Genomic DNA, 26,777 nt, shown 5'->3' with positions numbered 1-26,777 from the left:
GGTGAGGAATTTTGGGAGGTTTATTTTAGCAACTTGAGAGGGCCTCAAGTTCCCAGTACACATTTTGGAAATTTTAAGTGATAATAGCTTGAGGACTTAACTAAATAGCAGCTCCAGATGTCAGTAGAATGTTAGGAGAGAAGGCATATTTCAAATGTTTATCCTTTCCTTATAATTTGAACAACAGATCTGCAAATCAGTGTATGTACATTTGTGCATACACTTGGCATTTATTCTCTACCTGCAACTACTGGGCATTTAACAGTATCTGAACATGGGAACTGGCTCTGAATGATATGTTTATGCAGAGATTCTGTGATATTCAATATCTGATGACCATTCACAAGGGAAGAGCGTCACATGATGATGCAATCATCAGGTGATAAAAAGCACTGATGTAAACTAGCCTGAATCTCCAGCTCATCTGTTTATGATATATAAAAACAGTGGCGCTGGGATTCTGTGAAGAAGAAAATAAACTAATAAATTAAACAAATCCTGCTTCTCTGTAAAAAATCTCACCTGACCAATAATTCTGCAGAACTTGAAAGCTGGCAAAAATTTCCATCCCCCTTGTGTTTCTCCTATCAAGACTTTAGATTAAGGAGATGGGCGGGGGGGGGGGAGAGAAACTCTGGGATCGGTCAATAATTGCAGTTTTTGCAGCGTCCTTCTGCCACTTATCCCTCCTCCTCCCGCCCCTTCCACATCCATACCGATCTGTTTGCTCATTATCCTTTCCGGCTGCCTGGAGGGATGCCTGATACCATCAGATCAGACCCAGGCCTCCCGGGAAGTAGAGAAGTCAGGCAGGCAGGCAGGCAGGCTGCCCTAGCCAAAAGCTTCAAGGAGTTTAGAAAAGCAACACCGCGCTTGTGTCTTCTTCCTGCTTCAGTCTCAGCTAAGCTGCTTCCAGCTTTCAATTAATCTCCGCCTCCAATTCTCTGGGACCACTACTTTAATTTAATTTAGGTTAATTTATTTTATTTTATTTTATTTTTATTTTTGGTTTGCTCCTCCCCCTTTTAAATCAGCACCGCAAAGCCTCAAGCTCCACCTCCAAAGGGGAAAAAAAAAAAAAAAAAAAACAGCCCGGATCTGGATGTTTTCGTCCTCTTTTGCTTTACTCTTCTTTTGCTTGATGGTTTTGATTTTGGATGCAGACACTGCAGGAACACGATAACAAGCAGAAGTGTTGAAGGATTCAGAGAGATGATGGGAGAAGATAGAAAGACTTAGAAACTGCAGTGATGAGATCCTTAGATCTCTAGGTTTTTGAAAATGTCTTGGTGCCTCAGGTAAGCCACACTTCTGAATCTCCCACTCTTTCCCTCTTGTGTTTATATGTTAGTTTCAATGCTATAATAAATTTCAGACATTTTTGTAGCTAAGAAAGAGCCTGAGATAAAGAAGAGAGAAGGAGGACAATATCACCCATGAATTACATTTGGGCCTTTAGCTTCAAAAGTGATATTTCCTCCAGTCAACACTAAACTATTCCAGTCTTCCTCATGTTTTGATTTTCTTGTGTTGAAGCTGATCTGTTGCCTTGTGGTTTATCTGTGGTCCCCTGTTAAAGGTTTCTTCCCACTCCATGTTTCTTCCTGATCCCACCTGGAAAGGAGGGTTGCAGAGATTCCTAGAAGTCTGATAGGAAAAGAGAAGGAAACGGATCTACTGGAGGAGATTTCAAAGCAAATCAACAAATGGATAAAAATCAAATAAATAAAAAACAAAATAAAAAACAAATGGATAAAAAAGACCTCCAATGTCCTTTCCAGCTCTATTCTGATTGATCGATCAGGGTTGACTTATTATTATGAAGTAAAGGCAAGGCAGGGGACAGACCGGTACTTTGCTACATTTGAAAGTCCCCACCCTTTGCAGATTGGTGTGTTATAATTTAGCATTCTATCAGTCATTCTTACTATGAAGTCTCCGTCAATTTTTAGTTATATTTGTTATCTTGTGGAAAATAAAATTTCTGTTGAAATGAAGGTAATGTTTTGAACACGAACGACTTATTTCCCTTTGGCACAGTCTCAGTTTTATTTCTCTGCTCAGCTTTATTGGACTTCTTCAACTGCAAGGGATGACTATATTAATCAGCAGGAATCCCACAAAAAAAATCAACAGAGTACTTTCATACTTCTTAATAAACTTACTTAGTTTTGCACTGTTCACTAAATGAAATCCCCGGCTGTGCTTCCAAACCACAGGTTGGTGGGTGGAATTCCATCTCTTCTCTATTCTATTGCCTTTCACCAGGAAGAGATTTTAAACATCCAGTTAATTCTCCCCTTCCCCCCCCCCCTGAATTGGGAAAGAGATGGTGCAGTGACTGCAGTGCTCATGTGGATTGGCATGGGGGAGGGAACCTGGTTTGGAAGTCCAGAGTGGCTTTCTGACATTTGCTTCTTCCTCTCAATCTGCTCTGCAAGGATGTTGTGAACTCAGTAGCAGAAAAGTTCCACAGAAGCTGAGCTGTTTCTTGGACAGCAGCTTGCACTCTTTTGCAAAGAAGACATGGATTAAGCTGATGGGTTTGATGCTATTGTACATGAAGAAGAGAAGAGGGAGTGTAAAGCTAGGCCTTGTGTGTGTTGCTGGCCTATGTATTTCTTTTCTGGCAAGCTTTCTAAAGGATAGGTTTGTCTTCCATTTTCTTTTACCGAATTTTCTTCCTTTCCTCTCTTTATTTTGCTACAAATGTCCCCAAAGCATTTCCTTCCCTGTTTGTCTTTTCTTTTTGCTTCTCTCCCTCTCCAGTGATGCTAGATACCTGGGAGTTTTGAAAGCACTGAAGGCAGGAGAGTATTAGAAATGAAAAAAGCAACAACACCAGGCCATCCTGTTTCCAACTCCTGCCTAAATGGACTTTGGTGGTGGATACATTTGGTAGCAAGAGTGTCTGGATGAAGCCCCAGTTATGTAGGAGATAACAACAAACCATTTCCAGAAACAGGGCAATATCCCATACACATAGACAGTTCTCTATAGAGATATCCACTTGTCTGAATTACATTCACTTACCAATGTTCCAAAGGAAAACTCTCTGCATCGAAACCTGTTCTACACCATTTCTCTCTCTCTCTCTCCCTCTCTCTCTCTCTCTCTCTCTCTCTCTCTCTCTCTCTTACACACAAACACAAAATTTTACTGGCAACTGCAGTAAACATAAATATGAGTATACAACAAGTACTTATAAGAGAGCACCTCTTACTCCATTTTGAGACAATCACAGAGATCCACAAATGATTCCTGTTTGTAAGGATGCACATGGGAATGCTTTGTAGACTTCAGCCTTTTTCTTTTCTGGCTCTGACAAAGCCAGGATGCCCTTGATTCCTCTTGATGATATCCCTCTTTCCTCTGTTTGTCTGTTTTCCATCTTCTTCCAACCCTAATGCACCTCCTGCCCAGGAGATTTCATCTCATTTCTCTAACAGGCAGGCCTAAACAGTGGCTAACATGCAGGCCAGACATGTGAGATCCCCCCCCCCTCCTTTCTCCTCTATATTCCATTTGATCTCCAGCTTTCCCATCAGGCTAAGGAAATGCACAAAGCTTTTGTGTCAGAGAGAGGGGTGGGGTTAGATATGGAAAATTGGCCAGCGGGGTAGCCTGGCTGATGTTAACTGTTGTTTGATGGAATGGAGAGGCTTATCAAGCCACAGTGTCATGCAAATATTAAATGCATTCTGTACAGTACAGAATGAATTTCCACCCCCATACAAGAAAGGAATCAGTGAGCCTCACAGCTTTAAGATTGGTATGTTCCAGCCTTCTTTATTAATATGTTCCAGTCTTATTTGCCTTCCTTTCCCCTCCACTCCCCAATCCACAAAGAAGCAGCATATGGGGTGGGGGTGGTGGGGACATGTGGGGGTAGGTGAGAAATTAAGGGTTGACTTATTTAGATGCCTAAATCAAGGCATTTTCAGAATGGCTGGAGAGCCTTTTATTTTTGCATTGTTTAATTCTGCACTTGCTGGTTTCCAGCTGCACTTGCTGGTTTCTGCTGCTGCTTTTATCCTATCCAAATTACTAAGCTGATTTAGTAAGAATTTCTCATTGTTATTTACATTTTATGTTTTCAGTCAGCCGGTATCCCACAAAGATTTCTATGAAACCTGTACTCAGGAATTATTTTCCATTGGTTTCTAAGTTTTGATTCAGTGCTAGAGTTTTCAGGAAACTTTAAAAAAAACTTTTAATGTTAATATTTTGCCAGTCACTAAGGGATTTTTTTAGTGTTATACAATTATGGCACTTTGTTATAAATAATGTAAGGACTTTTTTTTTTACAATGGAAATGTAGGCTACAAATATTGTAAAATAAGTAACTCTAGATTATTTGATAGCCTGTCCAAACTCAAATAAAGCATATAATAGAGATTCTCCCTCTCTCTCTTTCACACACGCACATACACATATTAATCCTTTACAACTGATCATGAAAAATTCCTAAGTATTCACATACTTATATAATTGTTTACAAGAAAATTCAGTGGGAAACCACACTACTTGGACAGGCACCACCATTTGGGCAGGCAGAAATTGATGGTAAATTTCAGCAGTTATGCATAAAAAGTGTACTTAAAGTCATGTACAGCATTTAGACTATAAATTACCCTCCCTTGCTGTAATTGAAGCTTTTTTTTTGTTTAAACATAGATTAAAGAAAAAATACCCTATAAATAGAGAACAGCCTGTTGCAAGCGCCTGTCAATGATCAGCCTCTAGGCTGAAGCTTCCTGATGGGAAAACTATTGATTATTTGTTACATTTATGTCTTTCTGTATCCTCTTTTTGGGGACATGTGAGGCCACCGTTCATCCCAGAGATGGAGTGTTTACAGCCTCGAGGTCAGATACAGACCTATGGGTTTTTTCTAAAGTTTTTGGCTAGAAATGGTACCCTTATCCTCACACATAAACTACTTTGTAGGATTATTTTCAGTCTGTCCATTGGGGCCACAAACAAGTGAAATGAACCTAATGCAACCTTTATATTGAGGCCATCTCCTAATATAAAGCATCAACCAGAGTTGCTGCCTAGTAAACCTTTTTTTAAAAAAAAAACTATAAAATTTTGACAATAAATTGTTTTATAATTGTAATTTATTTATTTTTCAGTGTTAAGAAACAAATTTCATTCAAAGGTTTAGGAGAAGTAATGGTTAGTATGGCATTACAAGAGTTGGTCTAAGAATGTATTATTGGAGATGCACCTTTAAACAAAGCAGGGTTTGATCTGTTTCCTGAACTGGGGCAGAATTGCTAATTTTTGGCTTTATTTCTCCATATTCTGGAGTGCATTGAAAGACTCAGTTATGGTTTTTATGTACTTTCTCTCTCTCTATGTTGATCCCTTTACAGATTGACTTCATCATGTCTTCCTCCAAGCTCCAAGATACAGATGAAATATTTGGTAAGTACTGTATGCCTTTCCATCTTCGTGGATCCATCTGTCTTCAATCCAGTGACAGCTTTCTTAGCAGAAATATATGAATCCTACTGAGATCCTTGTTGCAGATAATACTCTGATATCAGGGCTGGAAGGGCAAAAGAGATGCATGAAGTTACTCCAAACCCACATAATTTTCAACCTCCACTCCCAGATGTAAAGGAACATAGGTTTTCAGTGAGGGGGAACAAGATGGAGCAAACAACATCTATATGAAAATGCAGAGATTTGCATAATTGTTTCAGCTATCAGGGTGTAGGTGTGCCATGGTATCATTTGTACAATGATATCAGAGGGTGTGTGCTGTCCTTTTCGGCACAATTGCAGTTTGCTAAAGATGGCACTGTTTGTGAGTTGGTGTGATGGGGGAACTCATAGCATATGATTTGCATAAGCCCAGAGATATTCTCACCATATATCCACTTCATAGAGTCATTTAAAGTTTATGCCAAATTCAGACTGGCAATGGTTTTTCTTGCAGCAGAAGTTTATGAAGAAATCTGGGACCAGCAAGTTAATCATTAGGTAAAGCGATTACTAAGTGAAACCATGACTGTATAGACCTATGAAGGTCATAAATGCAAGAATTGGTCATAAAGTTACTTGTTCATCACCACTGTAAAACAAAGCAGTTGCTAAACAAGGATATCCTGCATTTTGAGGAGGTTTGGGATGAACTGCATCTTTAAGGCAAAGCAGCACTTTTTCACTGAGGTGGAATCACTATGACACTTTCCTCACATACAGCCTAATAGTATTATACCTAGCCCAGGGGTCTGCAACCTTGACAACTTTAAGACTTGTGGACTTCAGCTCCCAGAATTCCTCAGCCAGCATAAGTTGCAGACCCCTGACCTAGCCCAATGTTGTCCAATTTGATTGGCAGAGGCTCAGCTTTGTGGGAGCCGTGCCACAAGAGTTTCTGAAGACTGGATTTGGGCAAGATGGTGAAAAATCATGGGGCTTATTTTTTGTTAGAATTCCACATCTCGTGGGGGCGGGGGGTTAGGCCATATTGCTTGAGATGGCTTAGCTATAATACTTAGCATGCATAATGGCCCTTCCTCCTATTTTTTCCACAATCGCAACAGTATGAGATGGGTTAGATTGAGAGAAATTGACTGGCTCAACCCAGCTAGCTTCCATGCCTGTGGAAAGAGTAGAAATTATAGACTCCAAGTTCCTTGTTGACTATCTTAACCAGTACAACAAAATGGCTCTAATTTTTTGTGGCCTATTCTCCCAATAACCTTTGGGTCAGTATTCTCATAAAGCTCTCTTCCAAAATTCATGTGCTTCAATTCCTGACAAAATTATTGAACAACTGTGCACACTCAAAACTGCATAAGCATTCATTAGACATTATAGAGCTATATAGTTCTCGTGATGTGACCAATTATCTCCATGCTCAACTTAGGAAATAGCTGGAAAGTAAAGAAACCAACCAGTACATTTTGATATTGTTGGCATGACCTTCTGTACTGCCTGCTGGGTATTTTCCATTTCTATACTTTTCAATTCAGCAGGCTGGAGTTTTGAGGGCAGAGGCAGAGAGATTGTATTGGATTTTGGAGGGCACCTTTTAGTCTGTGACCCTGCTTGGAATTATAGCACCGAAAAACATAAATATGTAAGCCATCCAGAATTAGACTTAAGATGGACAGCTGTACAAATAGCTTAAATAAATATATATTCTCTCCTGGGTTGCAGGTGAGGGAACTTGCTTATTTTAAAACAGGTATTTTTTAATTAAAATTTCATAAAGTATATGAAAACAATTTTTTGGGAAACTCACAAACCAGTATAAACATTTTGGAGGACAAAAGGGCAGGGCTCAGTTTAAACAAACAGAACTATTGGGGCTGGTAGAAGTTTTAAAAATATCTGTAATTAAAGTAACTAACAGGTTTTTGGTGAATTTCTGTTAATTGGTTTAAAGGTCCTCTAATTTGGATCTGCTATTTCATAAATACATCCTGATCAAAATTAATATAATTTATGTTGAATTTAGCAAGCTACAAAAACATCGTGATCTTGATTCAAAACTGCAGTTGGTCACTATTATTCAATTAGTAGTCATGTCTGTGAGGCTTTGGCATCGTAACTGAAAGACTTGATGCCAAGAATCAAAGATGTGATTGCAATATTGAATTAAACAGAGAAAAGAAGACAATCATTTCCAATTTTTGTAAAATAATCAGCTGCAATAATACCATTAAATGAACTCCAAGGGCCTTATTTAATTTCAAATCTTCAATTATTTAATCTGTTTTCATTTTGGAGAATGGTTCATTAACACTCACTGTGAATTTCTGGTAAAGGAATGATTTTTAAGAATCTAAAATATAATCTAGTCTGTTTAGATCTCTGTATTAGGACATGTATAATTAAGCATAAAATGGTACGGTGTTTTATTTCTTCAAAAGGTTCCTCCACCTCCATTTATATACAACGTATTCATAGTTCTTCAGAATTACAGGGATTGTGTTGAGCCTATATTTATTAAGGCTTGATAATAGCAGTTGAATTGAACATGGATGCAAACTGGCAGGTGTGGAAGGACAGAGTGCCTGAGCAGATTAAAAGCACCTGTTCCCCTTCCTTCCTCCCTCTCCCTTCTTGGCCCTCCCACATCATCAGGATGACCCAGCAGCCAATCAAACCACAACTGTCAATCAAACCACAGTGTTTGACAGGAGGCAAAAAGGAGAGAAGACAAGATAGCTGCCCTGAAGTACTGGAAGAAGTAAATAAAAAGAGCCAAAGAAAAAGAGTTAAATAAAGAACAAAAATGTCCCATTGAGGAAAAAGCAACAGGAAAGAAGGGAGCAGCTGAAAAACCTGGAGAGAGAGACATTTATTTCATTCACTGTGGTCTGAAATAAAAATTCTTCAGTCTGTTTCCCTCAGATGGAGCAAAGATTCAGAAGAAGAGATGAATCAAGGAAACCAACCAGGAATAAACAAAAAGAAAATATAAGGAAAAAGTAAAGACTTTGACAGAACAGAAATAGAAAGCAGCAAATGAAAAAGAGCTTATAGAAAATAGTTAAAATAAAAAATATTTGACTATTAATTTCTACAATAATTATAAGCGTTTATAATTTACAAATTCATTTTCCTTCTATTTCTAAGCTTTTCTTTTGTAAAGTACATCTCCTTCCCTACCCCCCCCCCCACACCCCATCTCCACTGAAAGAAGGTATAAAACTCAACCAACTGCCAAGTTTTCAGTGCTTTATAGCCATCAAGATTGTTCAATCTATTTATTGGTTTGGTTTTTAAAAAAAAAAAGAAAAAAAAAGAATCCATGACAGCAACTAATTCAGTTCCTGTAACAGAAGTTTACTATAATACATTTCACAGGTTAAATATTTCCAAATGATCTTCAAGACCAGCTCAGTGGAAAGTAAGTTACTGAAGTCCAACCACGAGGTGACAAAGGAATGAGAGATCTTTGCTAATACCTTCTGCTTCTGGAAAGGCTGCAATCAATGCACCAACTAAAGCTGGGTGAGGGTTGTCCTAGCCATGGCCTCCTCCTGTTCTTCCACATGAATCATAAATCTATCAGCACAGCTAGATTGCAAGTTTGCTCTGCCATGAGGAGTAGAACTCCATTCAGAATCAAAGCTGGACCTGTGTGAGAGTCAGCTGGCTTTAGAATCAGCGACAACTCTGGCAGAGGTTAACCTGAGCTTGTTCTGCCCCCCCCCCCTTTAGATCCTAGTAACAAGACTTTCTTTGTATTTACTGTTCAGCTGAGGATGGAGATGCTGTATATAACTGGGTACCATCAGCGTATTGATGATACTTCAGTGCTTGTGGATTATTACTTTAGCAACTTCATGTAAATGTTGAAATTTGAAGTCTTTTGATGTTATACAATCTTTAATCTGGATTACATTTAATTCCAGTAAAAATATGCTATTTTGCTTACTTTCCATCTTTGTGTCCTATGAGATTTACACGTTGTTTTATCTATAGACTAATCAAAGTCAGAGAGCTAGTCTTCATGAGAATGCTTCTAGTTTTGACAATGTGCTTCTATTCTCACTACATGAGATCCTACACAACACCAAGGAGTCCTTCCTTCATTATTAGCTTTTTATTTCCTTCATCATTATATTTTTATTTCTATTTCTTACCCACCTGGAAGCTGCTTTAAAAATGATGGATGTTAATGTAATAATTTAATTAATAACACTCAGAATAAAGCTGAATTGTATTTAGCATAGTAAGCAAGCCAGGTTTACTCTTTCTGAGCTCATGTAACATATTCATACTCTGGCAAGAATACCACAATTTCATTCAGAATAAATCACACAAACCAAAATGAAGCTCGATTCTGCTTTTCTGCCCACTTAGACTACACCTCAGTTATGGCAAATTACTTACACCTGCAAGTTAAGACGCTGGCTCTCACTACCCTTGCCATATTGATGGCCTGGGTATTTTCTTTCGTGGTGATAGATTCAGAAAATCCAGTTGCATTAAGAGGAAAATGGGGCAAGGTATTGACTTATGCCATTTGGCAGGGGATGGAAAAATCTGTTCCTTGATTCTGTGTGAATGAGATAGAGATATAAACAGATTTTCCATTCTCTGCAAAAGTAATGCCTACATTAAGTTTATTCAAATATACCATTCCATGGGATAGCAATATTTGAGAATTTTGCAATTTACATGGAATTCTCAGCATAGATTTAATTTTCTTACATCTGAAACTGATAGCGCAAGAGTTCTCTGGCCAAAAATATTCATAAAGTCTAAATGTTAGTTTTCCAAAATTCAGCAGGTCCTATTTATTTTTCATGCTCACTGCTGTTTGATATTTCATGCCTTTTATTATTAAGGTTCCATATTTTTTTATTCTGTGTGATAAATTAAATAGTAGCTAACTCAATACTCAAAAGATACTGGTACTCAGCTGTACATAGGACTATACATGTGCACACAGAGAAAGATCCCTGAGCGTGCACACAATTTATCTTATCTGAAAGTAACCAGTTTACTTGATTCATTCAGTGCATGGAATGAAATAGTATCTAGGGAAAATGTTCTTGAAATAGTAGGTATATACAGCAAATGATGCAATTGTGTCTCTGCATGTGGGAGAGAATTTGAATACTTAAGAGCTCAGGCTGTGTGTGTGTGTGTGTGTGTGTATAAAAGAGAGGGGGAAAGAGATGTATAATGGTATTATTAATCTATGAATTGTACTGTATCCATGAATAGGAGCTACCCACAAATATGTGTGCAGTGTAACTTACCTGTCACTCTTCTTATCTGTTATAAAAACCACTTTGGAAGGATAAGATGACTGATAACAGAGTAGCACAAGCAAGATGCTTATTTCCTCAACAAAACGTTCAATAAGAAAGAATAAACGAAAGTATTTCTCTGAAATAATTAGGATGTAATTCATCACTTGCTTGCTTGGGAGTAGGCTCTGTTGAATCTTCTAGAAATAGAACAGAACAAAATAACAGAGTTGGAAGAGACCTTGGAGGTCATCTAATCCAACCCCCTGCTCAGGTAGGAAACCCTATTCTATTTCAGACAAATGATTCTCCAGTCTCTTCTTAAAACTTCCAGTGATGGAGCATCCACAACTTCTGGAGACAAGTCATTCTATCCAATATAGAATATGCATTTAGTATAAATGAATACTTGGGTGAGAAGATTACATTACCATCAGTGTTTATTAAAATCAGTTGACATCCAATTGAGAGGTGACTTTCTCAAAATCAGTAAATGTGGCATGTTGTACATTAGTTCATTTAATTTCTCAAAAGAAGTACAATTTGAGATAAAATAGGTCTTGATTGTTCACTTTTTTCCATCTCTTTGGAATTAAAATGTAATGTCTATGTAGCTATATATCATGTAACTTAGCTCTTCAGATTTTGTAGAATTGTATATCTTGGCAGCTCCAGCTTGTGTGGGCAATGGAAAAGAATGCTGGGACATATAATTTAGCAATATTTGAAGGATTATAGGTCCTTCACCTCTGATCTTCCTCTTCTATTTTGAAAACAATGGTATATTGAGATAATTCACATATGACTGGAATAGTGGGACAAAGCAGGCCAAAAGTTGTGATACATTTAATTAGCACATCTGATCTCAGATTCTACATTTTTTATTCAGGTGTAATCCTATCAATTCTGTGTGCTTCATCTGCTGTCTTTTGACTCAGAAAGTTAACTTTTGTAGGGAAAATCCAACCTACCACTCTAAGGCAGAGATTGATCTTTGGCCTGGGAAACATCATATATGTTCCTCATTCTAGCAATATTACACACTGAACTTACAAAGGAGGATACAAATAACTAATATGACAATTTCCATTAGGACCTTGTAAGAGATGCAACTAAAGTCAAGTGCACCATATAGTGAATTTAATACACAACAACTTGTCATCTGGATGTGACCTTGTGTGGAAGAAATCACTATAGGTGGGTGAGCATATGCTTGATGGAGAGCAAGTACCGGTAGGAAGTGTGGAGAAAATTGTCTTGTTGATGCCATTGCTCAATGGTCAAGAATCTCCATGGAATCAGGATCTGTAATACTCCATCAGTCCCATAAGAAGCCTATTTAGTATAATATGCCATCTCCAGGTTCCATTGTATATTTATAAAAGAGGATGCTGAATGCCAGTGTGTTCCTCTCTTCTCTGAACACTCTTTCTGTATCTTCTCTCCCTTTTAACCCCTTCATTCCATTGCTGTCTTCTTTGCGTCTCGCCTGGGGGGTGATTCATTTGAACTGCCTCCTCCTTTTCCTTTTCTTGGCTGCATTTGCCCTGTATGCTGTCTTGTACACTTGTTCCTTTTCTCTGTGCTGTTCTTACTTCTCTCTGCCTTTTCTTTATGATGCCCCCATTTCTCCCATTCTCTCCAACGCTCTTTTTTGCCTGCCCTCTCTTTCTGGCCCCTGCCCCATTCTGCTCCCCTTCCCGTTTCTCTCTTTCACTCCCAGATTTTAATGATGTGATTCCAGAGACCCAGAGGCTGGACAGTAGCTTACAGAAGGCCCGTGCCCAACTCTCAGCCAAGGGCAGGAGACAACGCCCCTCTCGGTCCCGCTTGAGAGATAGTGTCAGCTCAACAGAAGGTGATGATATCCTGGACAAGAAGGTTGGTACCCAGATGCTACTCACTTATATTGCTCAAGATCTATTGATGCAACCAGTTATGATATTTTGTGCATTTCACACTAACAACATTGTTTGTTTGACTTCAGCTTAGCATGTTAAACTAATAATAAAACAAATACAGTGTACTCTTGATGTACCATTTAAAAGAGAAAAGGAATCAGATATTTTAAAAGTACTGTTTTATTATTATTATTATTATTATTATTTTACTCTTTAAAAAAACAAAAATGTGTTTTCAAAAAAATGATTATCTATGAATGAACATATAATTACTGAAAATATACAATTATTACTCAATATAATCATTAGTAATAGCAATAGCATTTAGACTTATATACCGCTTCACAACCCTCTCTAAGCAGTTTACAGAGTCAGCATGTTGCCCCCAACAATCTGGGTCCTCATTTTACCAACCTCGGAAGGATGAAAGGCTGAGTCAACCTTGAGCCTGTGAGAATCGAACTGCCAAACTGCTGGCAGCCGGGAATCATTAGAATTAGCCTGCAGTACTGTATTCTAACCACTGTGCCAGCACAGCTAAAAAGAGTGTATTAAATGAGTTTATGATTTAAAGAAGTGAAAAGTATTGAATTTAATGGCAAAATCTCCACTGTATTCTTGTTTTAAAATGTTTTTAACAAGAAGAAAGGTCTGCTGTTTTTGCAAGGATGTCATGGTATGTGTCCCAATTTTGAAATTGTTGTGGGTTGTTATGGACACAACTGGATGGATAGCTAATTTTAGAACAATCTGTGTACATTTACAGCAAAGGTACTAGAGGTACTAAATAGGAAAACCCCATGATCACTTTCTAGCTTCAACATCTTGAGCTGAATCAGAGCAGAGAGATTATCTGGAGGTTTCATGGCTTTTAAAATAAGTTCCCAAACAGAACCTTTGTGTTCTGCAATCAGTTTCTCTACAGCTGATGGCCATATTCAACAGGGAAAGGTTTTTCAATTTATTTAATATTTTTATATAGTTGATGGGGAGATGGTTTTTATTTATGGATAACGAGCAATCAATAAATGAAACAAGTTTTAAACGTTAAGATACAACAGGCTTAAAAAGCCATGTCACTATTTTAGCTGCCATAATTTGGTCCAGTGGTTAAAAAGCAAGCTAAAACAGGGGACTATGAATTCTAGTCCCATCTTAATCAGGAAAGCTGCCTGGGTGACTTTGGGCCAGTCACCTTCTCTCAGCTCAATTCACAGTACGGGAAAAATAGGAGAAGGAGGATCAGATATGTATGTTGCCTTGAGTTAGTTATAAAAATAAAGACTGGTTAAATAAAATAAATTTACATTTTCCCTAGGTTTTCTTATATTTACCATCTACCATAGAATAAAGAAACCTGCATACACATATACAAATATATACATGCATATGTGTACACATAATAGTTTATTTTAAACATTTGGTTCACACACACATGCAGAGAGAAAGAGAGAGAGAGAGAGAGAGAGAGAGAGAGAAGGATGGCCTAATGCACGGTTGAGAGAGAGAGAGAGAGAGAGAGAGAGAGAGAGAGAGAGAGAAGGATGGCCTAATGCACGGTTGTCAAACTGCTGGCCCGTGGGCCAGATGCGTTATGCTGAAACCGCACCCACCCCATTGCTGGCAATGGCAAAAAAGTCACGATACGTCACGACATGTCATGTGATATTGCGAGTTTGACACATCTGGCCTAAAGGAACCAATGCTGGGAGGGGAGAATATAGATCTGCTGCTCCCCCCACCTGTCTTCCCAAGCATTTTTCCTGGATGCTCCCTTCTTAGAAAAAACAATAGCACTATTCACTATCCAGTTGGTTGGCCCTCTATCCAATAGTCTTTTTATTGGGAGAGCTTCCAAATGATGCCATATGAGACAGTCATGGTGGCTAGCTTTATAGCTGCCACAGCCATCATTTTGAGGTCCCTTTCCTGTGGTTTTGAGGTCCCTTTCCAAAAGCGATATCCTATGTTGAAGTGACATTCTGCTCTGAAGAAGTGCCTGTTTCAGGAGCAATGAGGCAATTATTCTGGGCAGCTCATGGTGCCTTAATCCCTTTCCTGTGGTTTTGAGGTCCCTTTCCAAAAGCGATATCCTATGTTGAAGTGACATTCTGCTCTGAAGAAGTGCCTGTTTCAGGAGCAATGAGGCAATTATTCTGGGCAGCTCATGGTGCCTTAATCAAAAACCTTAGCTTTAAGTAACTGTTTCCTTTGCTTAATCAAAGGGCTAGCTCAGAAGTAAGCTTTGCTATATATAGTACGGATTGCACTCAGGATACAGATAGGTTTTTTTTTTTTTAAAAAAAAAAAAACCTCAGTATTCATTCATTCTTTTTATATACTTCTCTTTCAATATCCATGTGAACATTATCCAGAATGCCTAGTACTTAGAGCATGCTGGCTCCTGTTCAAGAAAATAGAGTGCTGTACTCTCTGCCAAAAATAATGAGTTAGATGATGATAAAGCAATAATAATCAATATATAAAGAGAAAAAGAAAGGAAAGAATAGCAGTGATGGAAAGTAAAGATTGGCCCAGTTGGATTTTGTCTATAATTGCCAGCTGGTCAAGAACATAATGATCATCTAATTTAGTTGAACAAATAATCCATTGGATTATGACAATGTCCTGTGTTACCATTTCTTTTGCCATATGGGAAGCTATGTTATTAAAATATATCACCAGTTGCCAATTCTGCCAACAGCTCAAATGGATGTATTCAGACTATGTTCCCAGGATACCCAGAGACTTGAGAATTCTGGGAAGACACACTGACAGTGCATAGTTTGGGAGAAGTTAATATGTTAGAAATGTATTTCTCAGATAAACTTAATGTTTCTTTCTATGCCTTTCTGAAAGGCATCCTATCCCCTAGGTGTGCTTGGATGAGATTTGTTGGGATGTCTCTGAGATGAACCCATGCAACCTGATCTCTGCTTTCCTCTCCAGGTGGGCGAAGGCTGTGGAAGCCCAATCTATCACCTGAGATCCCCTCTTCATGATTCCCTCCATGCCTCATCATCTCTCCCTGGTTCCTCAGTCTTCACTCGCACCATTGAGTTTTCCTTTGATGCCTCAACAGTACAGAGGTCACTGGAACAGGAAGAGCTTTCCTCCTCTCCTCTCATCCGTTACCGACCACTGACCAACACCCCTTCCCAGGAGGGCTTGGGGAGCACACCCACCAGCTCTTCGCCCAGGTCCTGTCCCAGCTCAGACAGCTCACCCATCTATGCAAGAAGAGAGAGGCATAGTGAAGGTAAAGGCTGACTTAAAACATTTGAAATTGGGGAAGGATAAAAGAAGAGCTAGCAATGCTATAATTGTGAAAAGCAAATTTAGCTCCTTTCAGACCGATTGGATGCAACAGATATTTGGGATTTTGAGTTTAAACCGCTCTGCACCAAAGGTTCTTGCCTGGATGTGAAAGAGAAGCAGCTATTGAAATGTCCTCCTTAGTACTGTTATTAGAAGATAACAGTTCTCTCCTTTCCATATAGTTACTCAGCTTACCTGATAATGCTAAGAGGGTCCCAGTCATCTGTCTCTACTACCCAAAAACACTTGAGTAAGCTCTAGCACCAGTTAAAATGTTAACATTTTTTGAACAATAAAAGTATTTGGAATTCATCTCTCCAAATGGAAGAAAATACATATACATGCTGGCTCCCTTGTGGTTATAATTACAGTTCTATCATATTATGAAATAGGGCACAGCTAGGCCATTTTCAGTCTATATTTAGGTGCACCTGTCCTGAAATCTTTTCCCAAGATGCTGAAGGGCCTTTCTTATTGGTGTCAAGGAAACTATATCTTACATTTTTATTGATTATTGGTTTATTTGTTAACATCTTCTGGGTTTAATTGCATGTTTTGACATGAAATTGCTGGCTGCTGATGCTTTATTGTGGCTGTACAAAAATATATTTAGTAAATAAACAACTAACACATGGACATTTTGTATTTTAATTGTGGGGAAGCAACATATCTCGCCATATGGGAGACTTTAGGGGCAAAGTAAATGCCTTAAGCTTTGTATTTCATCCCTTAAATATATCCAATTCCTCCAATTAGATCTGTTCTTTTCACAAGAGCAAAATCTTCCCCAAATTAAAAAGAAAAAGGAACAAATATATATTTGAACATATCCATTCTGATATTGTCAAGATATTATTGGGTAAGCAATCTGAGGCTCTTGTATTTGGCCCCATATAATTTTTTTAGAATGCCACATTTAACTCTTTAAAGCTTCCCTTCCAACTCCTTCCCACACTTTTATTTTACTGCTTCCTTTCTCATAAAAACTTTGGATTGTTTTCAGTTATAACTTTCATTATATTATTTAGTTATTCTATTTATATAATGTTCTCTAACAAGGATAAGGATGATTGATGAGCCAATAAATCAGTCTTTACTTATCTTGATTGGCTCCAAAGGGATGTGCCAATTACAGAATGTCCAGTTGTGAATGGCAGTTTCACAGGTAGAGAAGAGGAAAAAAAAGTTTTCTCAATGGTCTTCTGAGGAACTATATCTTTCATTAGCTCTGAAGCTGGATACGCATATTGTGTAATGTCTCGTATGTATCCAAACCTGCAGCCTAAATGTTGGAGATGTGGTTGCTCGGATGCTACTTATTATCATATTTGGTGGTCATGTAAAAGTATTAAAGCTTTTTGGATTAAGATATGGTGGAATATTCAAAGAATTTTTAAAAGAAGGATAAAATTTACTCCACAATTGTTTTTGTTGGGTATTGTTTCTGATTGTGATGATAAAGAGATTATTTTAATGTTAAATTTAATTACTGCGGCTAGGTTGTTAATAGGGCAATATTGGAAGAAGAAATTTTTGCCTACTTTGCAAGAATGGTTTTTTAAAGTTTACTACTTAGCGGAAATGGCAAAAATTTCGGCTTTCTTGAAAGATCAATCGCAAGAGAAGTATCTTTCGGTGTGGAAAAGATGGATAAATTTTATACAATATAAGTATGATATAAGAAAATATTATCTAGCTTTTGAATAATTTATATAATTTTAAGATATTATTTAGAAGTGTAATTGTTATTATTCTTTAATTTATTATTTTTTTTATTTCTTTTTATTTTCTTTTTTGTTTTTCCTCTTTTTGTTTTTTATATATAATGGAGCTAAAGTATTTTACAATTTGTTTATTGTGTATAATTATATTTGCTTAAGGTTTATTTGGGTTTAAAACTTTTTTTCTTCTAAGATCTAATTAAGCCTGTATTCAGCTCTGGGAAGAACGGGGGAGGGTTTTGGGGTGGGTTGGGAGGGATTGGGGAAGGGGGTTTTTATTGTAAAATTTTAAAAAAATTTAATTAAAAAAAAAAGACTTTAGCTAACAGTTTCGAGTGAACACAGTGATTTTTCAAAATAAAACACAGATGATGTTTTAGCACAATTGTGGCTTAGTCAATAAATTATGAGTATATAAATTGGCTTGGCACTCTGTGTAAACCCAATCTGAATCGTGTGTGTGTGTGTGTGTGTGTGTGTGTGTGTGTGTGTGTGTATTTTTTGCTATGCTTAAGTGTTATGCAGCAATGATTTCTTTAACATTTGCAAGACCAGAACAAGCACTCAATTCAAATTCACTTCAATAGATCCTATTAAATCTTCCTATAGGCAAGATAGCTTTATGCATGAACATCTCATGGGACTTATTCATGAACTGTAAATTCATTCAGAACTTAGGCTCAGAACCCTTTTTAACCAGATCCAGAGCAGCAGTGAGATGTACCCCCAAGCACATTCAAAATAGAATCTTTCCTAAATAGAATCTCTTGGAATAAAAGACAGACTTTTAATGGCAGGTAGCTCAGTTGTACATTAGGTTGCTCTTTTCTGAAATAAGCCACTGACTCCCTTGCCTCTTTTTCAGATGACAGCAGGGATGCTAGTCCTCCAGAACTGGAAAGCCCCACAATTGGGCTTGACAAAAAAACACGCCGGAAGTTTCTGGATTTGGGGTGAGTCCTAGAGATTGGGCTTAGTAAGAAAAACAATGTACCGTATATGGCCCAAATTATTTTCTTGGAGTTTTTCATATGGTAATTTCTGCTCCTACCACTGTGAGATATCGGGTTTACACAAATACTTCTGTGTGCTTGTAATTGTGTTGCTTCTCTCTTGCAGGGTCACCCTCAGGAGAGCATCTTCTGGAAAAAGCAGAAAAGAGAAGGGAGGCAACCGCCTCTCTGTTGGCAATAGGTAAATGGTTAGGATTTCCCAAAGCTCTTCTCAGTTAAATTCTGGTAGAGCCCTGAAAATAATCTGGAAGACCCAAACCCCTATCAAGGAACAATGCAGATGGCTCACAAAAAGGTATTCTTCAAGAGTACAGCTGTGTTTCTTTGTTCAACCACTTAGGAGAGCAGTTTCCCCATCTAGAATTTTCCCCCTGGAATTTGTACATAAAAGACTGTAGAACAATCAATGACTGTGAATAGGCCTGTACTTTATTTGAAGTATGACAGTTATACAGTCTTCTCCAATGACTAAAAATTAGTACCGGATTTGTTAATATGAGGGTGATGGGCTTCCTCCTACTAATCTCAAAATCTTGGCAAAGGCATCATTTTGTTCCTTTTAAAACCAGCTCTGTTCATTTCTCAACATGGCTTAGGTGACATACAATAAGGGATGTATAAAATTTTAAATTCTAGGAATAGAACATTCCAGATTTTCTTCCAAACCATAGAAATTCTGGAGGTGTGCTGGTTGTTTTCCAGAACAAAATCTTCTGAGGAGAAAAAAAAAGATTGTGATGTAGTCCCCACATTTTTTTTTTTTTTTAGAAAGATCAGTCATCAAATTTACTTCTCAAAAAGTAACAGGCTCCAGAACAATTGGATCAATATGGTCTGGAAGAAACATGGAACATTCTGGCATTCCCCAGAACATTCAATCTCTGGAATGGTACATTTTGCACATTCCAGCTCACGACTTCATTGAAGGAATGATGCATGTAAAATTCACCTCTCGGGGGGGGGGGGGAACGAATAGAAAACTTACTGAGGCCCTTTTCCTTGTTACCTGTCTGACTTGTACAGGGAGTTGATGGAGGGTTCCAGCCGTTCCTCGGGATCGCCCTTCATGCCTTTTTCCTGGTTTACAGACAGTGGAAAAGGCTCAGCCTCTTCAGGGAGCACAGCTTCTCCTACCTCTTCCCCCAAGAACGAGGCCTTCAGCTGCAAGAAATCTGCCTCCCAGGTTTCAAAACCATGTATTAGGGGGGAGAGCTGGAACCTCATAGGGACTATCTGCCAGACGAGGCTAAAATGGGGTTGTGGGAACCAAGGCATTGCCTTAGCCTATTGTGCGAATCAGGGCTTCATATAAAGCCATGATACATTTTATTTCTTGGGGCACATCATGACATATGAACACAGCAGCTGTGTTTTATCTTATGTGGAGACTGCCTTAGAGCTAATGCAATGAGGCTGTTCAATAACAGTACTGAATGGGAACAGGAATGAAGAAGTGGATCTTTTATTTAAAATGTTTTGAAACCATCACTTTTTAAGAGAAAAGCGATTAGACGAGACAGCTCTCTGCTTTTGGCCTATGGGAAGTTTTTTTTTTTTCTTACATTAAAAACTGAAGGGTTGACTTGGATAATTCCCCAGAAGTACAGGTAGTCCTTGACTTATGACCATAATTGAGCTCAAAATTTCTGTTGCTAAACGAAACATTAAGTGAATTTTGCCAGCTTTTTTATGTCCTTTTTTCTGCAGTTGTTAAGTTAGTAACATGGTTGTTAAGAGAATCTGGCTTCCCCACTGATTTTGCTTGTAAGAAGGTTGCAAAAGGGGATCACATGACCTTGAGACAATACAACTGTTCTAAATATGAACCAGTTGTCAAGCATCCGAATCTTGATCAAATAACTGTGGGGATTCTGCAATGGTCATTAAGTGTGAAAAATGGTCATAAGCATTTTTTCAATGCTGTTGTAATTTTGAATGGTCACTAAATGAACTGTTGTAAGGCAAGGACTACCAGTGCAAAATGTTAAGAGGTATGTTTGCTTTTCTTGGCAATTTTTTCATCCGCACCCTCTGTACTTAAAGAGATAGGTACTGCTCTCAGCTTCTCTAATTCTGTGTTTTTGCCAGGAATCCACCCTAAGTGATGACTCCACCCCTCCCAGCAGCAGTCCTAAGACCTTGAGCATGGCTCTGCCAGAGACCAAGTGTTCCTATCCATACCATACACTGTCACAATCATCTGATGAGGTTAGTCTCTCAGTTTTCAAACTCTGGAGAATAATACTGCAATTCCTCTTTTGCCTGTTCAACCTTCATGCTTCATGCGGACTAGACATTTATTTTTATAGTGGGATGAATTCAGTGCTTTTGAGCACTGAATTCATCCCACCACAAGTCAGCCATTCAAGTTGCTATCTCTGTTGAAACAAGTGAATAAGTATTAATATACTAGCATGTTTAATATCACTTGGGTTATTAGAAACTACATGATTTAAATGGGTGTCATTCCAACATAAAATGGTAATAAAACTGTGAATAATGAGAAGCTGAATTTATAGAAATTGGGTCATAGCCTGTGGTTATTCTCTGCATCCCACAGGGAGAGTTATCCAACTGATATAATTAGTGTGATTATAACCTGTATGATGTTAAAAAAAGGAAAAAATCTTATCCTTTTGCAATCATTCAGTGATGAAGGATGTATGCTACATGTAATAATGTTGTTACGTTCTAGACCCAGCAAGGACTGCTGCAACCGAGTGAGGAGCAAATACAGGGACACTACACAAATGATATAACTTTTAGCAATGTACTTGAAGTTGTATGACTAGAAAAATAAAACCTGAATAATTGCAAAGAGTGATCTTTCTTTTGTAATTGCAGAGTAAAAGATAACTTTGTAATTCAGCTTATATTTTCTGCAAAGGAAATCAGAAGCTGCTTGTTTAGATTTCCTTTTATTCTTTCTTTCTGCACTTTTTGTTTCTTTTTCTTTTCTGTATTTTCTGCCCTTACTTTTCAATAGTTTGCATTTGTTTTTATTTATTAAAACTTTCAATAAAAATGATAAAATGAAAGGAAAAATATATCTGAAGCTTGTACAGAACCCCATTCCTCATTTCATGCATGCCAAGAATTAAAAAAATAACATGAAAGGCACAATTGTGGGTACACAAATACCTTTTTGCATGTGTTGGGGTTTGGGGTTTTATTGATTCTGGATATGTGAAACTGTTGATAATGAGGGTTACCTAAAGCATAGAATATTGATACATTACTGAAGGAGAAAGAATGAATATCAGCACAGTAGCTCCCACGATTACATTATCAACAACAAAGATAGCATAATTTCTACCACATTTTTCCATTAGAACATCTTGAAATGGTGTAGATGGAGGCATCCCTAAAAGATTTTGATTGACAAGTGATGAACCACATGTCATGATAAAAGATGTCAGACATAAGTATGCAAGGGAGAGATTTGTATCAAGATGTTGTGGGACTTGTATTCTGACATCATTTTGATATAATTGTAGTTTACTGTGGATGCCTGTGATTATAGAGAAAGCAAATACGTATTTTTCCAATAATTTTAAAAGGAGTTAAAGTTTATGAACAGTGCCCCCTCAAAATGGCTGACTAGATGTGATGCCAGGAAGTTTAGACTTCACATATAAAGTACAAGAATTACTGTCAACATCAGATTCCACCTTCTTTCTCCTTCTTCCCCCACAAACAATCTTCCCTGAAGTTTCTGGATGAGCCTCTGAGTGCAGCTTCAATGTGGAGCAGCCAGAAAGTGGGCCAGTGGCTGGAGAGTTTGAACCTGGAACAGTACATGGCAGAATTCGCTGCTCAAGATGTGGATGGACAACAGTTGCTGCTCCTTGATGGAGCCAAGCTGAAGGTAACGGCGAAGATGATTCTCTGAAAATGGGTTTTTGAAAGATAGATCAATCCGTTCATGGAGATTGCAGATGAAATACTGTTTGGGGGAAAAAAAGGCCCTCTAGTTCATATTTTTGGTCTACAAGTACAAACTTAGCACTGATAGAACAAGTTGTACTCTAGTAGAAAATGTTCAATATTTATGTAAGCACAGATCTTAAATATAGGCACTTTTATTAGCAAGTGCTTCAAGCATTTTTCTCCAAATGGATTCCAAGCTGATAAACTTTTAGAAAAAGATCTGGATTATTTAAACATCCAAGTCATATTTGAAATGCAATGAATTATAGGAAGATAGCATTATATACTAGATCAGATTCTTTATCCATTTAGCCTAGGATTGTCAATTTCAGATGCAGTCTACAAATCAATTCTTTTGCTGCTGAAGTATGAATTATTTGTTCATTAGAAACCGCAGTAATTTAAGGGACCACAAGAACGTGCACTAAGTTTCCTCTGCATGACTTGATTTTACAGCTATATCTTCCTCCATTTCCACAGGCACTTGGTGTCAGCAACTCTCATGATCGGTCTCTTTTAAAAAGAAAGCTGAAGGAGCTGAATGCAGCTGTCGAGAAAGAGAAAAAAGCCCAGGAAAAGATGGAGAAGCAGAAAGAAAAACAGAAAAAGAAAGAACAGGAACAGAGGAAGAGTTAAGCAAAGAGAAGAAGGGGGGAATTACCATTTCCCAACATAGGCTTAGACCCATTTTTCCCTATTCCTATGGAACATCTCTGGAATGAAGGGGATGGACATCAGCATTCAGGAAAACGAGAGCAAGATGCAAGCATGGTCCTACCAAAGGTTATGGGTTTGGGTGGGACATTGGGCGAAGCTGAACTTGCTCTGGGACTAGATAATGGCGACACCAGCAGTAGGAGCTTGGCACATCACTAATGTTGGATTGGCCACAAGGGACAGAAAAGACAAAGTTGATGCAAATAGTATCTCCTCTACTATGCCAGGACAATCCAACTGCACTTTCAGGGGATCAGCAAGACTCCCTCTGCCAGTGGTGCAACATGGAGGTGGGTGATGATGCTATCTCCCCAGTCCCTGCTCTGTGTAATACCTTCAGATGACACAGCGATATCTCTATATTTCCCTGTTGATCTTATTCCTCTACACAAAATTGCTCACCTCAAAAGGCTTTAATGGGTTCATATTCTGTGTCAGTTAGATATCCCATCACATCCTCCTGCCATTACCAGGGGAACATAGCTGCCTTGCAAGACACAAACAAGGGACACACAGCCATGCATGCACACACATACACAAACACTCTCAAAACACAAGGTTGAGACAATTGCATAACAATTTCTTTTAGGTTCCTGTCTACCTCCCTTCCTCTGCATCAGGAGGGCAAAGCAGTCTTTGCCCATTCTTCGCATATGCCTACAGAATGATATTGCTGGGAGTGGATGGGTAGGTTGCTCACCACTTAAGAGACCAAACTTATATGGGGGGAGGAGGAGCTTTAGATGCCTGGCAATATACAACAAAGAATCACGGTGGAATAAAAGAAATGTTGCATTGTCGGCTGGTTTTGTGCATTAAAGTTATTGCACAGATAAGTGGAAGGTCTCCCCTTCTCCCCTTTATTTCCTAACAGTCTCATGCTGGCAGGACTGCTTTAAGGTTGTTGCAAAAGGAGAGGGCAATGGATAATCTGACACTTCAAGAAGACCACCTTTTTCTTATTACTGAATTTCTTTGCCTCATTAAGAGGACATTCCATTTTCTTCTTTGAGTTTTCTGGAGGGAAGGGGGAAGGAAAGAAAGCTGGGCATACAGGAGAAAGAAAGCAATGCATAAAGTGCTTTCCCTCACCCTGAAAGGGCAAGCAGAGCACTTACTAACCTCAGAGGTTTTGCATCTTATTTCAGAATATTATTTCATATTTACGATGAAAGTGGAAATCAGAATGAAGGGAAATTAAAACTACTTCACTGCATATGTTCCACTATAAGGTCTGTTCTCAGATGCCTTCTGAAAATTTAGGTTTGTTTTATCAAATTGGCACATAATATTCACAGACAGGGCAACCAGTGCATGTCTGCAACCTGCAGCCCATCATGCAGTCACACACACACACACACACACACACACACACACACACACACACACACACACACACACACGCTCACTTTCTGTCTTATTTTGCTGAATGTGCAATAACCTTGTGGGATTGGAGGTGCTCTCTAAACCTTTCTGGGATATTGCTGATGAAAAACAAACTGTGTTCTGTTAAGAAAATGTAGGTGGCTCAGGGGAAATGCACTTTGCCTCTCCCTTGCTTTTAAATTGCATGGACAACTCAGCTCATATTTGCAGCTCCTTCCCTCTTCTGGAAAGAGCAGAACAGCAATATTTAGACTCTTGCCTTTTCCACTTGGGGAGGTTCTATGGTTTAAAATTGATGCTTTAAACTTTGTAAACTTTGCTACTTGTTCCAAGAAAGGCAAATTATCCAGTTCCAGTCATTGCACAGATCTGCTCCTCAATATAGCCATCCGTTGAATTTCTCTCACAACTGTGTTATACCAGTCTTGAATTACATTCTACTACTTCACAGAAGCCTATAAACACCCACACTCAGGACTATGCAGAGATGTCTTGAGCCCACATTGAGGGTTGGATCTAAATCTCTAGAAAGAACTGGTTTGTTCCCAATTAGCAAAGGGGAAAATAAATCTCCATTTGTATTAGGAAGCTTCTCCCAAAATAAATTTTTCAAAAGGTGAACTGTAGAAATCAATAACTATAATGCAGAACCCTTCCCACCTAGGCCACTAACTATCAAGAGTTTCTGTAGAAATACAGAAATATGGAAAAACTCGAACTAAAATTTGCAACTGTGGAAGGAACATGCATCTCATATTTCTTTAGGTGTTGCTCCCTGGAGAGGGAAGGAAGGATCAACTGGGACTGCAGATTTTGTCTTCATTAAGAGGACATTCTGTTTTCTTCCTAGAGTTGACTTTCTTTGGGTCAGTTTTCTAGTTAAATAATCCTCAGTGGATTCTAAGAAACCTGCAACCCATAATCACAGGCTTCACTCTTCTTGTTTTGTTTCGCTGTTTATGGATATTAACTGTCCCTCAGTCCCTACTCTCTGAAACTTCTTAAAAGCTCTCAGTGCTTTGGGCAGTTGGACAGCAACCTCTCTTTTTGTCCAAACACAGTCTTTTCTGCCAGGATCCTGCATTCTGTAGAGAACTTCCCTCATAGATTCATCACCCAGATATCTGTTGCAGTTGTGGGAACTGTAGAGTCATTCTGAATTGAGGGCAGACCTATTAGAAAACAGAACCTCTCTATCACAGTGCTTATACTGACAAGAGCCAGAAAGCCAAAAGGCCCCTATCCCGCCTTTCCTTGGGTGCAACTCCTGCTCTACCACTATTTCTCAGCTAACGTAACTGTACAATGACCAATATGAAGCAATACTTTGCAGACATGGGGATAGTAAAAACAGAATAAAAATCTGTCCTGACTTATCTAAACTGCTAGATTTGTGCTTTGACCAAAGCCCAAAGGGTCTTGGCAAAAGATCCAAGATATTTGGAGGGAATATATTGACTTGGAAATTGGGGCCCATTTTTATCACAATTAATAAAATGCTTTTATTAATTTTACTTTCCCATCTCAGCCCAACATTTTACTTCTTTTATTGCTAAATGTTCATGCAAAACAGGAGGAAGCAACAGATATTGCAATAAAGCCATTATGTGCTTATGCATATTGCACACAATAATTTAATTTCTACTTTGCTCTAGGATATTGCCATATGTACCTTTGCATATTCATAAAAGAATATTCTCCTACTGTCTGTGAATCTATGTAACAACTGACCTCTGCCCACATAGCAGGGACTGTTGGCAAATCTAGCTCTGTGATTTATGTATAAAATATTTAATATATGCAATTTTAAAAAGGCAACCACTCTTTTTCTCCCCCACACATGCATTAGTAATCCCTGCCTCAAGTCCCGAACATTGTGAAGTTGACCATTTCACCATAAGCTGCCTTTGTGTATTTGGAAATACCACTTGTTTAGACTGTAACATCTAGGAACCCTCTATTTATGGAAAATTATTTAGATTAAAACTTTGTTCTTTAAACTTTCATTCTTTAAAAAAAATCATAGCAAATAACATTCTAGGGAAAGGTCATCCTAAG

At 38.2% G+C, this 26,777-nt stretch overlaps 1 protein-coding gene across 5 annotated transcripts; it reads left to right on the top strand.

The window, feature by feature from the left end:
* The first annotated feature begins 758 nt into the window (after positions 1-758).
* SAMD14 (sterile alpha motif domain containing 14) lies at positions 759-26,333 on the top strand. Of its 5 annotated transcripts, XM_039333117.1 has the most exons (12): positions 759-1,298; positions 5,382-5,433; positions 5,951-5,994; positions 8,836-8,982; positions 12,457-12,614; positions 15,584-15,893; positions 18,539-18,626; positions 18,793-18,867; positions 19,710-19,869; positions 20,775-20,894; positions 22,399-22,554; positions 23,097-26,333. In XM_039333117.1, exons 4-12 carry the CDS (start codon positions 8,964-8,966, stop codon positions 23,250-23,252), a joined length of 1,242 nt encoding a protein of 413 aa, XP_039189051.1. In that variant the 5' UTR covers positions 759-1,298; positions 5,382-5,433; positions 5,951-5,994; positions 8,836-8,963; the 3' UTR covers positions 23,253-26,333. The 5 variants fall into 5 exon arrangements, with proteins under 5 accessions (XP_039189051.1, XP_039189052.1, XP_039189050.1 ...); XM_039333118.1 differs by lacking the exon at positions 5,951-5,994 and having other exon boundaries at positions 12,478-12,614; XM_039333116.1 differs by lacking the exon at positions 5,951-5,994.
* Positions 26,334-26,777: the final 444 nt, after the last annotated feature.

This window comes from Crotalus tigris, unplaced genomic scaffold (assembly GCF_016545835.1).
Source record: "Crotalus tigris isolate CLP2741 ecotype Arizona unplaced genomic scaffold, ASM1654583v1 scf7180000024472.5447098, whole genome shotgun sequence".
Lineage (NCBI taxonomy): Eukaryota > Metazoa > Chordata > Lepidosauria > Squamata > Viperidae > Crotalus > Crotalus tigris.
The sequence above is the reverse complement of the archived record's forward strand: the minus strand, read 5'-3'. Positions and strand labels throughout refer to the sequence as shown.